Source organism: Peromyscus californicus, unplaced genomic scaffold, assembly GCF_007827085.1.
Source record: "Peromyscus californicus insignis strain IS unplaced genomic scaffold, ASM782708v3 Scaffold_6__1_contigs__length_162567912, whole genome shotgun sequence".
Taxonomy (NCBI): Eukaryota; Metazoa; Chordata; class Mammalia; order Rodentia; family Cricetidae; genus Peromyscus; species Peromyscus californicus.
In genome coordinates this window covers 83,419,259-83,436,841 of record NW_026294584.1, presented here as the reverse complement: position 1 = coordinate 83,436,841, position 17,583 = coordinate 83,419,259, and the positions used below count along the sequence as shown (strand labels likewise).

Here is a 17,583-nt window from a genome sequence, read left to right as displayed (position 1 = left end):
GATTGTTTTAGCTATCCTGGGCTTTTTGTTTTTCCATGTGAGGTTGAGTATTGTACTTTCAAGGTCTGTAAAGAATTGCATTGAGATTTTAATGGAGATTGCACTGAATCTGTAGATAGCTTTTGGTATGATGGTCATTATTACTATGTTAATGTTACCAATCCATGAGCTTCAGAGATCTTTCCATCATCGTCTCCAATTTCTTTCTTCAAAGATTTGAAGTTCTTGTCATACAAATCTTTCACTTGGTTGGTTAGAGTTACCCCAAGACATTTTATATTCCTTGAGGCTATTGTCAAGGGCATTGACTCTCTGGTTCTTTGTCATCCCATTTATCCTTTGTATATAGGAGGGTTATTGATTTATTATTTATTTATTTTTTAGTTAATCTTGTATCTGACCACTTGACAAAAGTTGTTTATCAGTTGTAAGTGTTCCCTCATAGAATTTTTGGGGTCTCTATGTTCACATTAATCCTCAACAGGATATGTGTATCCCTTCTTCAGGCTCAAGGGACATCAACAGGATGTGGGAAGAATGAAAGAACAAAAGGATGGCAAGGAACTCTGAAACAGTGGGTTCTGGGTATGATCATTGTACTTGTGAACTCACTGCTGTGGTTCCCTGCACAAGATTGGTCCATTAACATTTTATCATGAATGGAGGAGAGCCTGATGAGTTCCTACTCTTCACTTACAGGCTATTACCAGTTAATGGCTTTTGGGAAAGGCTGTGCCATTCTCTTCAGTATTGCGCCCATTATAGCTGTTAGGCATTAACAATCTTCTATGTTCCATTACATAAGACCCAACTCATGTTTATGCAAGCAAAGAAAATTAACTCACTGACGTAAAAAAAAATCATTAAAGATGGAGGAGGTTGTCGAGAATAGTAGTTTCAGTGTTAGAGGGAAGAAGATAATTGGGAGGAAAAATAAAAATATAAAATAATCACTATTTATGTTTTTAAATTCCCAAAGTATATAATGCATTAAAATAAAACAAAATTTAAAATGAACAACACAGGTAGTATATGGGACACTATTGAATGGATAGAAACTTATATTGTTAGTTTTATGGAAAGAGGGGAGAAAGGTGAACATACAGAAAACATAGTTAATTAAGTCCTATCTGAACATGCAGGTCCTAGAAGCTCAAAGACTCTCAAATAAATTCAATTCAAAACACCTGTCCAAAATATCAAATCTCTGAGAGAGAGAGAGGGAGAGAGAGAGAGAGAGAGAGAGAGAGAGAGAGAGAGAGAGAGAGAGAGAACTAAGTTATGTTGAAGGGAATCCTACTAGACTTACACTAATTTCTAAATAAGAATATAACATATAGGAAATAATTGGGTAATATAGCCAAAGTTCTAACAAGAAACAACAGCAAAAAGTTCCCTGCCCCCGCCCAAAAAAAAAATACAATTAGCAGAAAACTTCAAGAATGAAAGGAAAATAAGCACTCTCAGGAAAGTAAAGAAAAGTAATTTAACCTGATTTTGGTTTACATTAAATTCACCAAATTTACACAACTATAGGAGAAAGAAGTTAAAATTTATCTATACATAAAAATACCAAACCAAAAAAAAATGGAACAATGGAAGGAAAATATTAAAAATAACCAGGATTCTAGCATGGATATGTTCCTACACATCATTAACTGTGCATGTACTTGGAATAAAACATGGAGTCAAAATGGTAACAACAGTTGGATGAGGATAAAAAGAACTATTTGTTCATCAGAAAAGAAGTACTTCATGAGTAATATAGTCTGAACTTGGGGAGCCAATGAACATACTTTACACAAAGAGAAAACAAAGGAAAGGAGAATATACAATATTTATGTTAAAAAAATGGAACTTAAGTCAAAGCACAAAATGTGAAAAATGAAGTAATTATATAGTGAAGGGCAAAGTTTAACAAAGGAATATCTCTCATTTCTTGTCTATTTTACAGAATAGTTTTGAATGATGAAGGCAAACAAGGGCTACTTGATCAGGATGGGTTTTCACTCAGCCTTAGCCCAGTCGTTCATGGTTGCTGAGAATGTATGTGTTCACAATTCTTTTGAGGCAATTTCATTGTTACTGCAGCTGAAGAAAACTGAGTTGCGTGACCCTTGAGGTATAACCAAGGCAGGCACTCATGCTCGAAGTCCCTCACCTACAAGCAATAATCTCGAGTTCCTCAGCAGCTCTCTCTGACACAGATAAGCAACATATTTGGCAGCTGGGCCTCCCCAAGCAGGGATGTTTTTGTTAGGGTCTGCATCACTGTGGAGGAAAATATGAACCTTGCATGCAGTAATATACTCCTAAATCCTCAGGCTCCACTCTGCTGATCTTGAGTATTAAATCTGTGACTGACCCACTGCCACTGAACCTGTCTGGGACTCCAGAAAATCGGTTGGAAATCTTGTATATCAGGAGCTGTGGAGACTGGCCTGGCTTCTGCAGGTAACATTCCAAATAAGTGTTTCCACTACTTAGTACAAGGCTCTGACTAGACCTGCAAGAGATGGAGGCTTTATCTCCAAGGTTGACAGGCAGGGAGGTTGGAGTTTGGGTCATCACAACATCACTTCTGGAAGCTGAAATAAAGACAGAGAAGTGCAAAGCTAAAGACACACTTCATGAACAAACTTTATGTATTCTTTTTTGGTATTAGTTTCAAATGAGATTTTTATTTTTACATATAATGCTTTATTGCAATAAAATTCCCTTATTGACAAACCAAGTGAATTGAAATCCCTAAGGTACTTCAAGGCATTAATTATACCATCCCATTCTATCTGTGTCATAATCTTCATTATAAAACAAGTTCTCTACAATCTGAAACCTCCCTCTAATAGATGTAAACCTCACAGGCCACTCTGTCTTCTCATAAATGGACAGAATACATGGATAGTGATACCCAGACCTCATCCTTCATACGCATTCTCCTTTCTCACTTCCCCCTGTGCTCACCAGGAATCCAGAACACCAGCAGCACCAACAGCTGAACAGGCAACTTCATTTTGAGGAGGCAGTCTGTGGAGACTGATCAGTCGTCACAGGATGCCAACTGAGCTTTTATCTCAGACTAGCAAGGGTGGGTCCTCGCTAGGGAGCAATATGCAAAGGCTCAGGTTACTGTTACAGTACAGATAGAGGAGAGAGTCATGCAGGCTTCTCATAATTGTGAAAATGATATAGCATATTTTTATGTCCAATTGACAATAATAAAATAAAATGTAGTACTTAATAGGAAAAGAAAATGATAAAATCTGTCAATCTGTCCAACACTGGACACTGAACAAGTGCTGTATTACAGAAACACTAGGAGTGAAAGTGAAGACTTGTATGCACTCATTCGCTATGAGTTGAATAATTATGCTTTTGCTCTACTTTCATGAATTTTACAGATAAATACCTCTTTTTTATGAATAATAAATGTAGAAGTTAGGAGCTGCCTTTCCTGAGACTTACTGAATGTGTCTCAATAGGAGCACAAAATTAAATAAATATATTAGGATTGCATAACTTAAATGTTTATCGTTAAGATGTAAAAGTGACAGATACTAAAAATAATTGTCACCAGGTAGTGATGGTGCAAGCCTTCAATTCCAGCACTGGGGAGGCAGAGGCAGTCAGATCTCTGTGACTTAGAGGCCAGCCTATTCCCGGACAGCCAGGATTATTACACAGGGAAACCCTGCCTTGAAAAAACAAAAATAGTAAATAAAATTAATAATAATAATTGTCATAAGAAATATGATTTGAGGAAACTTGAAATGCAGGGATTGGTCCCTGGTGTTTTGGCTATTCATATTTCACAGGCAAATTTCAACTCATTTGTTTCATATGAATTAAATATATATAACTGTTCATCCAGCAATTATGCCTCAATAAAATTATATTTTCTGATTTATTATAAATTCGTATGTGTGTGTATAAGTATGTTCTTTCCATGGCACACAGGAGGAAGGCAGGAGACACATGTAGGAGTCAGTCCTCTCCTACCATGTTGGTCCAGGGAAAACTAAAATTGTTTTCCTTGATGGCAGGAACTTTTATTTGTTGAGACACTTCACCAGTTCTCCCAGTGAACTGATTTTTAGTACCATATTTTGAGAATAGAAAAATTTCTCCAGGGGTTAATAGATGGCTCAGCAGTTAAGAGTGCTTGCTGTTCTTCCAGAGGACCTGAGGTTAGTAGCTAGTGCCTTTGCTGTGCTGTTCACTATTGCCTAAAAGTCCAGATCAGGGGATTGGATCGATCCCTTCTGTACTACGTAGACACCCACACGAATGTGTGCTTACATGCAGAAAAAGACACCAACAAATACACATAATTTTGAAAAGAAAAATCTCTTGTCACTTACAGAAACTAATAGTTCTATGCAAACACAAGAGTAAAGGGAATGTTTTATGTCTCAAAAATGGAATATGAAGTTCAGGATAGCCAGTTATTACAGTCTGATGAAAGCCCTTTTCCTGGTTGTTTTTATCAGCTTCATATAAGTTAGAACATCTGAGAAAAGGGAATTTCAATTGAGAAAATAATTCTATCAGACTGACCTCTAGACAAGTCTGTGGGGTACTGTCTTGATTAATGCTAGATGTGAAAACATTCAGCCCAGTGTCAACAGTGCCACCTCTGGGCAGATGAACCCGAGTGATGTAAAAAATCAGGCAGAGCAAACCATGGAGAGTAAATCAGTGAGCATCACTCCTCCACGCTCTCTGCTTCAGTTCCTGCTTCATGATTCAGGGCCTGCTTAAGTTCTTGGCCTTATTTCCCTTCATGATGGACTATGATATCAACTGTAAACTGACTTGCTTTTTCTCCACATTGCTTTTGGTTATAGTGTTGATTATAATAGAAAACCATCTAGGACAGCCCTCCAGACTTGTCACATGGCTCCTATATCTAACTGGTAGGAAAGGCTTCTTAAGAGAAAGACTCTTAGAAGACTAGGAAAGAATGAATAGGAACACTTTCATATCTTCTCCTTTTTGAGTCTTAGGAAAACTCTGCTATTCAAAGTTTTTTTTCTATAAGGAAAATAAAACTCTGTTAAATTTTTGTTAACTTTGAATGAGAGTCTTCCTTGTAAACCACTGTGTAATATAGCCACAACATAGGAGTCCAAGTTCACAGAAAACTCCATCTAGGTGAAGAAAAACTAGATACACACTTTTAATGTCTCAGTGTTATCTGTAAATGTTGCTCCATGTTCCCTAGGTCTTCCTTTGGTATGGTCACTAGGGAATATGATGGTGGGTCAGAGTTACTCAGCAGAGTTAGTCAGCTGGTGTACCCTCACCAAATGAGGAGAACATGTTAATTCCTTGATACTCAAACCCATGCTGTTCATTTCAAACAGAATAGAACTTGAAAATTTTGTCAATTTCACATGGCTAAGAAGGATAGTAACTGGATTGTAACAATGATACTGGATAATACAAAGACTAGTATGTAACTCTAGTAAATATTAAATAGTTTAATCCTAAAATACAAATTAATTGAAACAAAAGGAAACTAGCCTATACTATTTTAAATGTGAGAAATAAAAAGTTCATATTTTCAAATATATATATATATATGTTTAACAACTTGATTTACTGTGTAAGGCATGAGTTTTCTGCTTAGGACTCAGATAAAATGACTTAAAAAAAAAGTATTAGAAAACAAATGTATGACATTTATTGTCAAAAGTGTTTTATTTGTTTTCCTTTGTTTTTTTTTCTTGAGACAATAAGACACAGGCTGTCATCAAACTAATGATCTCCCTGCCTCTACCTCCCAGCTAGCAATGCATGCATTTGCCACAATTGGTGATTCCATCATCTTTTTAAAAGAATGATTTCCCTGCTTGGATATTTTTTCAATTTCTAAATAACTTTCCTTTTCCTTGGATTTTTAGTTCAAATTGATATTGAATGTGGATTTAGAAATTATCTCTTTGACCTATTGTGAGATTTACCTAAATTTGTTCTATAGATGCCCAACTAAAGTGTAGAGAACCTAGGAGATTTGCTGAATGACAAACAGCTTTTGATCGTCAGGGCTGAGGGAAGATATCAGAATCATTGCCCATCGAGTTCCTAGCACACTGCCTGATAGATGATATGAAACAATATAATTTAACTCTTGAACTCACTGTTTTTCACTCTACTTAATAAATGTAATTTTAATATAATGAAGTATATTGACTTAAATGTCCAAAGTATTTTCACAAATCAATACATAGAAGGACTGAATATGGAGGTTTATGTTCAAGGTACAATGTATGGCTCTTAAGTAGTATGTACAATGAATATATACAGTGAAATTTCAAACACAGATTAAATAAATTAAAAATATCACATATTAGAATGGAAAGCATTTATGCTGTATCTACTGCTTTTATAAAGATCTAAAATATATTTTGCTACTCAAAAAAGTTCTTTCAGATGAATTTTCATAAATGTACTTATCAGACAAATCCTGGCCAATTTGTTTTCACTAGGAATTTAATTTTTTTTTCATTTCTAGACTCTCATATGATATGAATTCTGTGGATGAATGTATTTTTATAATACTTTTAGTGAAAATATGGAAAAAGTTATTATTTGTGATGGCATAACTGCAGCAGAGGTCTGTATTCCCAATACATAGGCTGTAGTCCATCAAATAAAGATGAATACAAGAATAGGGAAATATAAATTAATTTTCCTGCTACTGGTACTAAAAAAAGTACAAATCATAAGAAAGTGACCATGAATGAAAAGAACATTTTTTTCTTTCAATAAATTATTTTCCATTGATTAATGCAGCTGGAGAGTTTCTCTCCAGGTTCTACCAAGCCCCAGCAGTCTGACAGCCCACTTATAAAATAAACACAGAGTCTTATATTATTTACAAACTGTATGGCCATGGTAGGCTTCTTGCTAACTGTTCTTATAGCTTAAATTAATCCATTTCTATAAATCTATACCTTGCCACGTGGCTCATGCCTTACCGGCATCTTCACATGCTGCTTGTCATGGTGGCAGCTGCCAGTGACTCTCTCCGCCTTCCTGTTCTCTCCATTCTTCTCTCTGTTAGTCCCGCCTATACTTCCTGCCTGGCCACTGGCCAATCAGTATTTTATTTATTGACCAATCAGAGCAATTTGACATACAGACCATCCCACAGCAGATTAAGGTATGAAAAGGATATGCATTCATTCTTTCAGTTCTTGAGCAAGATACAAATTTTTTTCTTATTAGCTACATGCCTTCTTTTATGTATTTTCTTGTGAAGGGGCTATTACTGAGGACACAAGTTTTCCTTATTGCAGTGTTCTTTATCCATTTTGTTCATTGGTTTATCCAAGTTTCTTCATTTGCAAGTCCTATCATAAGTTCTATGACTTATAGCCACAGATTCTTGGTTCCAATAATTGTGTCAGGTATCAATTTATGAAATTGGACTTAAATCCAATCAGAAAGTATTTTGCTATGCTTTTCATGACACTACTGTTAAAGGTGGCATATGTTAAAAGAATGCTCTTTATTATAGCTCCTCAGGTCAAACAGAATGTTGTGTTATTTTAGTGTTCCCATGTTCTTGTGACTTGCTTTGTGTCTTGATATTGATGGCTATTAGAATAGTAAGAATCAGTTTTCTTGAGGGATTGTCCCCTTGTGGTTTGGTCCCTGGTATGTTGGCCCCTCACCCATGTATATATGGGCAGGACAAACTGGTCTCAGTGGGTTATTTTTTTTAAAAAAGTTTGTTAAATCTGAAGAGGGTGAGGGTGAATTTGAGAAGAATTATAGGGACGAGGAGGTGGTGAATGTGATCAAAATATGTTGTAGCATGCATTAAATTCTTAAAAGGTATGTTTTAAAATTAGGATTGAAAATTTGCAATGAGAAGCCAGCTGTGGTGGCACATGCCTTTAATGCCAGCACTGAGAAAAAAAAGGTCGGCGTCTCTGAGTTCAAGGCTAGCCTGGTCTACAAAGTGAGTTCCAGAACAGCCAGGGCTACACAGAAAAACCCTATCTCAAAAATAATTTCATATATACATTTTATATATATATAAATTTTATATATATAATTGTATTGTATTATTGTTTTATACATAACAATGATAGATAGATCAGCAGTTAAGAGTACTGTCTATTCTTTCAGAGGACATAGGTTCAGTTCCTAGCTCCAAATGTTGGCTTGTAATCACCCCAGTTCCAGGGGATCTGATGTCCTCTTCTTTGTGTGTTAATGTGTCACTTTTGGGGAAAGTTTCATGGGCTGCTGGGAATGTGTATTCTTTAGTTTTTAAATGGTTAGAATATTTTTTAGACTGTTGTCAGTTCAATTCATGTTACATAACATTTGGATTGCCTTGACAGTAACTTCAGGTAATAAGAATATTGTGCATCATAAAACCAAGCAATGCAATGCTATGTACTAATTAAATGTTAGTTCTAAGTTATAGATGTTGCTAAAATTTATTCTTATTAAACAAGAGTAACAAAGACTACAACATTGTGTGCACCTTTAGCAGAATCAAAACTAGTGTATTGGGGCTTCATTCCAAAAACATTTCCAAAAGAAAGATTTTCATCATAAAAACTAACCAATACAATAAATATAAGTGACAGTTCTTTTGTATTAATATATTTCAAACTATAGACAAAATAACCATTAGAAATGAAAGTAGAATATATCTTTCAGAATGAACACAATAATTCCTAAACTTAAAAAGAACCCTTTAAATGACTCAGTGCATCTAAACTAAAAAGAAAATAAATTGAGATAAAAATAATATGTTACACATACACACAGTGATATGCTTCTCTTGGGACAAGCAACACAATTGAAAGTTGAGCCACACCAAGCAAGAAAGAAGTGTGTGGTGTCTGTGTCACTGTGGGTAGAATATGTATAGCATGCATGCAGTAATAAACTCAAACATTCTCTGCCTCTGATCTGCTAATTTTCAGTGTAAAAAATGATGCAATGCCAATGACTCAGTCAGGAACTATATATTCCTGGTTAGAAGCCTCATAGATAAGGAGCTGTAATGACTGGCCCGTCTTCTTCTACTATCAGTTCAAATCAGTGCCACCATCATTATCTAGAAGGCTCTGAGTAGTCCTGCAGGAGATGGAGGCTGTCCATTCATGGTTGATCAGCAGGGTAGGTGGAGCCTTAATCATCACAACATCACTAATGGAAGCTAAAATAATAAGAAAGAAGCATAAAATAGTGTGGAAAATTCATCAGCAATATTTAAGATTATCTTCACCTTATGTATTTCAAGTGAGAACTTTACATGATGTGGATAAAATTTTTGTCTATATAACCAATGCATTTTTTAAAAAACATGTGAGTACATCATTCTAAAGAGATTCTCAAGGTACTGTAGACCAGGCCATTCAATTCCATCTGTGTCAAAATCTTCCCAGTATCACAGACACTGTCTCATCTGACATCTCACTTTCACAGATCTAAACCTCATACATTTGCATCCTAGAGGTGTGGGATGACTCGTCTCTAATGGGCTTGAGGACCAGAAGGCCCAAACAAGTAAAAAAGATACTTTCTGAGAACCAGCCTGGATCTGCCTGATGATCTTAGCAACAGCAGCTGAAACATGATCTGGATGACCTGGACCAATAAGAGGCAGCCATGTCACGCCAGCAGATGCATATTCATCAGACTTTCCCCCAGGGTGGGGTGGAGGGTATATAAGGCTTGCCTCTTCCTGAATAAACTGGGCTTGTTGTATAGACATTCTCCCAGAGTCTGTGTTGTTGACTCTGTGTCTACTTGGCCCCCGCCCCCAAAGGGAACAACAACAAGGACCCTACTACATAGAGGACAAGACCTTCCATTTCATATGTGGACAGTAAAGACTTGAACAGCAGGTACCCTAGAGCTCATCCTCCCTCCATTCTCCTACTGTATCCCCTTTCTCTCCTTACCAGGAATCCATAGTATTAGCAGCCCTAGGAACTGAAGAGGGTACTTCATTGTGAGAAGATGAACTTATGAAACTGAAGAATCAAGGCAAGATTACTGATGAATTTTTATCTCTGGCCAGCAAGGTAAGTTCCTCATTGTGGAACAATATGCAAATATCATGGTGGATGCAACAGTTTAGAAAGCGAAAATTATTTGGGATTCTTATGTTTGGAAAGTCACACAGGGACCTCAGACCTACCCCACTTTCTCTATTACCCCAGATCAACTTCTCAGGGTCACCCTTAGCTCTGTAAAAGAACACCAGCTGCAGCTTTCCATGCCCCTGTGCACACCTCCTGATAGCACAAACCAACCAACACCAGTTGCAGCTTCCTATCCACCCTGTGCACTTCTCCTATGGATCCCACAGACCATCCCCCACTGCCCTTCCCTTCTGGCCTCATCTCTGTGTCTCAGCCACCAAATTGGACAGACACCCCATGCTTGACCACAGGCAAGCCATCAAGAAGACCAAGTAGACTACCTGCAGACCTTCCCCACTCTCTATTACCTCAGACCCAATTCTCAGGGTCGACCCTAGCTCTATCAAAGAACACCACAGGAAACTTCCCCTCCTCCATGCCTTCTTTGAATCCCTTACACCAGCTTCCCCTGAAATCCTCTTCCTCCAGCCTCCAAAACCAGCAAGTATCCCCCCTGCTCCCCTCTGCACCTTGAAAACACAAGCCTAGCAGGCTAGTAAAACAGACAACACTCAGCAAACACACTCTCTAAAATCCAGAGAGGAAACAGAAACCAAGGAAAACTCCAACTCAAACAAGACAAACCCCAATACCAGCATCTAGACATATAATCACCCCAAACCCAGATGCCTGGATACCAGCAATAGAACACAATCAATAACAGCTGGGGTACTTTGTCAACACCACAGAACAGCTGTCCTACAACAGCAGGCTCTGAATATTCAACATAGCTGACACAAAAGATAAACACTTTAAAACCAACTACATGAAGAAATTAATAAATCTCTCAAGGAAAACATAAACAAATAATTCAAGGAAATTAATAAATCTCCTAAGTAAAACCAAGAACTAATAAACAATAGAAGGAAATGAATAAAACTGTTCAAGACAAGAAAGTGGGAATAGAAGCAATAAACAAACTGATTAAATCCTGGAAATGAAATATTTAGGAATTAAAACAGGAACTACAGAGGCAACTTTTACCAACAGAATATATGAGATGGAGGAGAGAAGCTCAAAAATGGAGATACAATAGAAGAAATAGATACATGAATAAAAGAAAATATTAAATCTGAAAAGTTCCTGAGAGTACTGTGTATCCTCTTTTATCGAAACAAATGAATCTCCATGAGCTTTAATAGAAATCCTGTGACCTGTGAGAAACAGTTTAGTGAGTGATTCATGAGAGGAGCTGTTGGGGCAGCCCAGCCTCTCACTTCTGCTTCCTTGGGGGTTTATGTTATGGTTTGTATCACTGTGGGAGGGTACTGAGCATACTGTAGACAGTAATAAGCTGCAATGTCTTCAGGCTCCAGGCTGCTGATGGTGAGAGAATAATCTGTCCCAGACCCACTGCCACTGAACCTCGATGGGACCCCATCTGCCAAGGTGGATGCAGCATAGATCAGGCGCTTAGGAGCTTTCCCTGGTTTCTGCTGGAACCAGATTAAATTACTGCTAATGCCCTGACTGGCCCTGCAAGTGATGGTGGCTCTGTCACCCAGAGACACAGACAGAGAGGATGGAGACTGGGTCATCTGGATGTCACATCTGGCACCTAGGAATAAAGACATAATAAATACTCACATACTTAAGCATGGTAAGAAAGAAGTGCTCCCAAATGCCAGTCAACATTAATCACAGTGTAACAGTGAAATTCCCATTATATTCCATTTTTACCTGGAAGACAGAGCAGCAGGAGCCCAAGGAGCTGAGCAGGGGCCCTCATGTCCATGCTGGGTCCTGACTGCACTGACAACTGTACAGGGTGTGACTGGTATATGAAGAAGTCCTCAAGGCTGTGCAGTGAGTGCATGCAAATCACTGGGAACCAGTTAGGGTGGGCACAGCTGCAAGACTTGCTCATCTCAGCAGCTTGGCAAAAGCCCATGGTTCCTAGATACCCAAAGTCAGACCATATGCATGCCTCCAAAGACTGCATTTCTTTCTCAAGTTACATGACATTCCTAGTGTATTTAAGCTCCACTTTGAAAAATAAAATGCAAAGATATTTTGGGGGTAATACAGACAAATATCCTGCTGTAAGGGAATATACAACAAAGAAGGGACTATTAGATCTTTAACTCACTCAAATAATTCTGATCTGTTAAAAATATTGTGTTTTTCTTGTGAAGTGTTTTTCTTCTTTGTGAGTTTGGAGTAGTCATTTCTTTAAATTGAAAGGATAATTTATCAGGACCATCTTAATGATTTATAAAAAGTAATATTTTATAGTGTTAACCATGCCTACTATGGTACAAAGAGGAGTTACACAGTAGGTCAACATATAACACCTTGATCCCACAGCATATGTCACTCGGGGTTCCAATCCCTTATGAAACTGGAGGTACTTTCATCCTCACAGAGTAAATGGGTTTTATTTTTTCTCAGTTTTGGATCCTTCATATTTGCTCTTTTCTACCATTTGTTTCTGTTTCCCATAATTCCTAATCATAAAGGGTTGACTAGTGAGGACAGTTTTGAAAACTATAACAGAAAACATTACTACTCAATATGTGGCTCTGCTGTGTATTACAAATGATATTTTCACCTTTCACTTTTGAGCAGTAACTGGATGTATTATCCTAATCTAGGTGGCAGCCTCACTCTCTGCATGTGTGTCTCGGTCTGCAAACAAACTGAGCAGCAGAAATGTGTGTGCATCCTCATAACACAAATATTTGAATACCATGGATCACGTATCTATGTCTTTGCCTTGGCCATCCAGCCTTATTTGCCATAAGAAGTAGAATCTATTGAGTCTTCAGTACCCTTGTCCTGGAGCCTGGGAATCCAGAGGGCCTTTTAGAAACATAGCTGTGAAAGGCCAGACAGTGTGGTAGCCTGAGCCTGACCCTGCTGATTTTCCACCACCTGGTGGTGAGTGATGGGTGTGAACAAACACCTAGGATTCAAGCAGCTTCTTCAGCATACAGGACACACTCCCCATTGGGAGTACCACATAATAGTTTTTTCTGGGTTATTAGGAATGCTGGTGTGTCTTCACTCTCTTTCTGCTGATATCTAACTGCTGTACCTCTGCCTCTCTGTGATCTTTGAGGTCTAGAAGACAGTTCTGCCTTCTCACACGATAACCCCAGGATCTGGAGGAAGCCTCATTCAGTACACTTCCGTGGATGATAAGACGAGGATGGCAGTTCTTCTCAACCTCAAACATCAAGCAAATCATTATTTTATAGGGCATCTGGGATCTGCGTTCTTACCACACTTCCTTTAATGTTGTGTGTAAATATGAAGGGAATTCCAGAAATATTCAACTTTTCTTTACCAATGGCCTTTAGATTGGATTCAGTAATAAATAATTTTGTTTCTGGTTTATAACTTCCTAAGAAAATGTGTATTGATGGTACAGTTGTGAACATAGACACGTTCTTAAAATAAATCCAACAACTTCTCAGTAATCTCAAACTCATACATACTGAAAATCTGTAGGCCTTGAGATTTGGGTGTCTTCTTCCTCTGTTACTTAATAAATAGTCCTGATTTTTATTTCTTCAAAAATGTTAGGTTTTAAGGAGATGATTAGTAGGTTACTAGTTGGGGGATAATGGATCTCACTGAACATTTCCATAACTATCCAAGTTTAGTTTCCTTAACTTAGAAATTGAATGTTAACATGTCTAAATGCCTTGGCAGGTGTGGTTGGGTTGTGATTTTGAGATAGTATGGACATCCTGAAGTACATGAGTGAGATCAGTATAATCAATATATTGTTCTAGTAGAGAGAGAGGAGGTTGAGCTATAAAGAGTGATTGTAATTATGGGAGGGATGGAAGGTAGTGCCCATTGTTCAGGGAATGTGGCAGTTTGTTGGAAGAATAAATAGCATTATATTCTAGGCCCTGGAATCTACAGGAATCCCACACTTATCCCGGAGTTTAATTGCTTCCACAGATGGTTCAAAGCTCTTCTGCCATCGTGGTCTCTGTTACAATTGGGGGAATTTAAGTGTTTTCATAGATTCTGGTCAAGGGAGATGGAATCTACTAGGAAAAGCCTCTGTCTGAGTTTTCACAGGAGCATGAGCTTTCTTCACTCTGTGGACACATTCTAAGCTCTGGAAAAAAAGGATTCCTATTAAGAAAAGCTTTTTTATATTAATATAATCTTTATTGATTTCTAGGGGATTTCACATCATGCACTGTGGGGGAACAGCCCCACCTTTTACAGGGTTCCTATGGGGAGAGAGGAATAAGAAATATTAGGTAGAATGATAGGCCTATCTGACAAGAGGAAAGACAGAAACACAGGATAGCTTTGGGAGGACCTGGATCAATACCCACCATCTCAGAACTTTATTTTAAAGGGATTTTTATAGCAATGTCAAGGGGTGAAGCAAAAGACCTCCCTCTGCTAGATTCAGCCAAATGTAGACCCTTCCAAATATGTGGTACACAGGCCCATGGTCCAATAATCCTCTTATGCAGTCCTGCTGGTTAAGCAAGCACAGATCTCACTAGGAAAACTCTGTGGGCTCCCACAATGCACCCCAATCCTGTTCAAAAAGTAAAAGACAATTACTAGTTTTAAATACTTTACATTGGATTGGATTGTACAAATTATATATATTGAAACTGATATTGTTAGAAAATGCTATATGTATATTTCTAATTGTACTTATATCATTCATTTAACAATGTAATGCAATTTTCTGATCCTTGAATGTTATTATTACCAACTATTAGGATATAAAGAAATGAAAGTTAGTAGTTAGACATTATAATAGAACTTGTAGTAATATTAGTATGCTGTGGGATGGTCTGTATGTCAAATTGCTCTGATTGGTCAATAAATAAAACACTGATTGGCCAGTGGCTAGGCAGGAAGTATAGGCAGGACTAACAGAGAGGAGAAAAGAAAGAACAAGAAGGCAGAAGGAGTCACTGCCAGCCACCGCCATGACAAGCAGCATGTGAAGATGACAGTAAGCCACAAGCCATGTGGCAAGGTATAGATTTATAGAAATGGATTAATTTAAGCTATAAGAACAGTTAGCAAAAAGCCTGCCACGGCCATACAGTTTGTAAGCAATATAAGTCTCTGTGTTTACTTGGTTGGGTCTGAGCAGCTGTGGGACTGGTGGGTGACAGAGATTTGTCCTGACTGTGGGCAAGGCAGGAAAACTCTAGTTACATTAGTATGTTTTCAAAATTGAGCAGATATATTTAAGATAGACCAGATCAGCTTTGGACTACAAAGTGCTCAGAGCAATTTTGAGAGGGCTAGCTGAGATGATCCAGTTTCAAAGACTACTTGAATAAGGACTTGAGATAAACCCTGAACTTTGGCATTATACACAGACTAGATAACAGAGGATATAGTTACCTTTCCTAGAGTTTGACAATTAACCTAAATTTTTTCTTTTCAGAATAAAGATACCTTCGCCCATACCCAGCAGGAAGCAATTTTAAGAATACGATGCCCACATTCCCAAAGAGGTGGTGTGGGGAGGGTGGTTTTTTGGTCTTTTAATGGGTTTTAGGTCTGGGATAATTTTCATTGTTTAGAGGGATTGGTTACAAGTTGTTGTCAAGGGTTAGGAAAAGGGCTAAGCAAAGGAGGTTAGATTTAAGGTTCTTGTTTAAAAAAAAGAAAAGAAAAAGAAAAAGACAATTACTAGTTTTAAATACTTTACATTGGATTGGATTGTACAAATTATATATATATTGAAATTGATATTGTTAGAAAATGCTATATGTATATTTCTAATTGTACTTATATCATTCATTTAACAATGTAATGCAATTTTCTGATCCTTGAATGTTATTATTACCGACTATTAGGATATAAAGAAATGAAAGTTAGTAGTTAGACATTATAATAGAACTTGTAGTAATATTAGTATGTTTTCAAAATTGAGCAGATATATTTTAGATAGACAGGTCATCTTCAAACCCTTCAGAGATCTACAGAATATGGCATTTAAATGTTTTAATAACTTTAGAAAATTTTTCCTTTTTGTTATGACTATGAGACATGTCAGCTCCTGGCAGTACCAATCTACTTCTGAAAAAATATGGGCATTGAAGAAACTACATATGGAGTTAACTTTCATTGTGGCAAAAGTTAACCACTGGACAACAAAGTATCCTCAAATCAACTGCTGACAAACAGGACAAAATGGACAGACAGGACACGAAACAAAGACTACTGATTCTTGCCAAAACAAGTGTAGTTATGGCTTTATCAAAAGGCATCTTCTGAGGCCAGGACAATATGGCACCATCCCTGAAGTGGCCTTCGCAATTCGGAAAAGGTACAGTGCCCTTTTCTTCGAAGGCAGCTGAACAGACAGTGGGCCGATGGCTTCTGATGTGCAGTGGAATGACAGCTGAAACAGTTATTCTTGAAGAGTATCTAAACTCACAACTCTCAATAGTAGACTGGCGTTTAATAGAGGGATATGGAGAAGAACAGGATGCTAAGATGAAGCAACACACACACATAGCCAAGAAGAAAGGACAGCTGAATTAAAAAAAAAAATCAACAATTTCCAGAATTTAAAATCCTGAATCATGACAAGACACTAGTGGAATTCAGGTGTTTCTGGTACATGGAATGCTTTCACCCAATGTGAGGTTGAACTGTTGACCTTGTACACATCCTACTTCACAAATGAGTCTGTCAGATACGCTAAGCCTATAGGCTGGAGATGATGCCCCAACACTGTGGAGAAACCTCGGTGACTGTCCAGGCAGCTGGCTGTTTCTGTCAACTCACATTTTTTTTGGAAGCTACTTGCATGCACTTCCTGTTTTTATTTTTTATTAGATAATACTATTTCCTTCCTGGGTCTCTGAGGGAGTTGAAGATTAGTTAGGATAGAAAGTGAATTAGGTACATTTTGGACTTACCAAAATAGGATAGATAATGGAATTATCTTCTCTGAATTTGTCAAATACAAATGGACTAGACATTGTTTAGGTATTTATTGCTTGTATATATGGTATATAGTTATTGTACTTTTGTATATAGTTTTTCTTATATTAGTTACAACTTTCCTTTTTTCTCTTTTTATTAAAATAGAAAAGGGGAAATATAGTGATATTTTATTTGTACTGAAATGTGATTTGTATGTTAATAAATAAAGTTGCCCGGGGGTCAGAGCTATTAGCAAGACATAGCTAAAGCTGGGCAGTGGTGGTGCACGCCTTTAATCCCAGCACTTTGTAGGCAGAGCTAGGTAGATCTCTGTGTGTTCAAGGATACAGCCAGCATTGGAGACACATGCCTTTAATCTCAATACCAACCATAAAAGACCTGGAGGTCTGTACAGACAGGCAGTGACTAGGAGGTCATGTGGTTGGGTTTACAACCAATGAGAAGGCAGAACAGAATCTCTATAATAAAAAGACAGACACAGGAAGTAGGTCTCTTTCGG

General features: G+C 37.6%; 2 gene segments (V, D, J or C); both read right to left on the bottom strand.

Moving 5' to 3' along the window:
• Positions 1-2,268: 2,268 nt before the first annotated feature.
• Positions 2,269-3,013, bottom strand: LOC128099579 (immunoglobulin kappa variable 2-30-like). The segment is given in 2 exon segments: positions 2,269-2,588; positions 2,965-3,013. Coding segments are annotated over 2 exon segments (369 nt in total).
• Positions 3,014-11,416: 8,403 nt separating this feature from the next.
• On the bottom strand, positions 11,417-11,916 carry LOC128099370 (immunoglobulin kappa variable 1-16-like). The segment is given in 2 exon segments: positions 11,417-11,739; positions 11,862-11,916. Coding segments are annotated over 2 exon segments (378 nt in total).
• Positions 11,917-17,583: the final 5,667 nt, after the last annotated feature.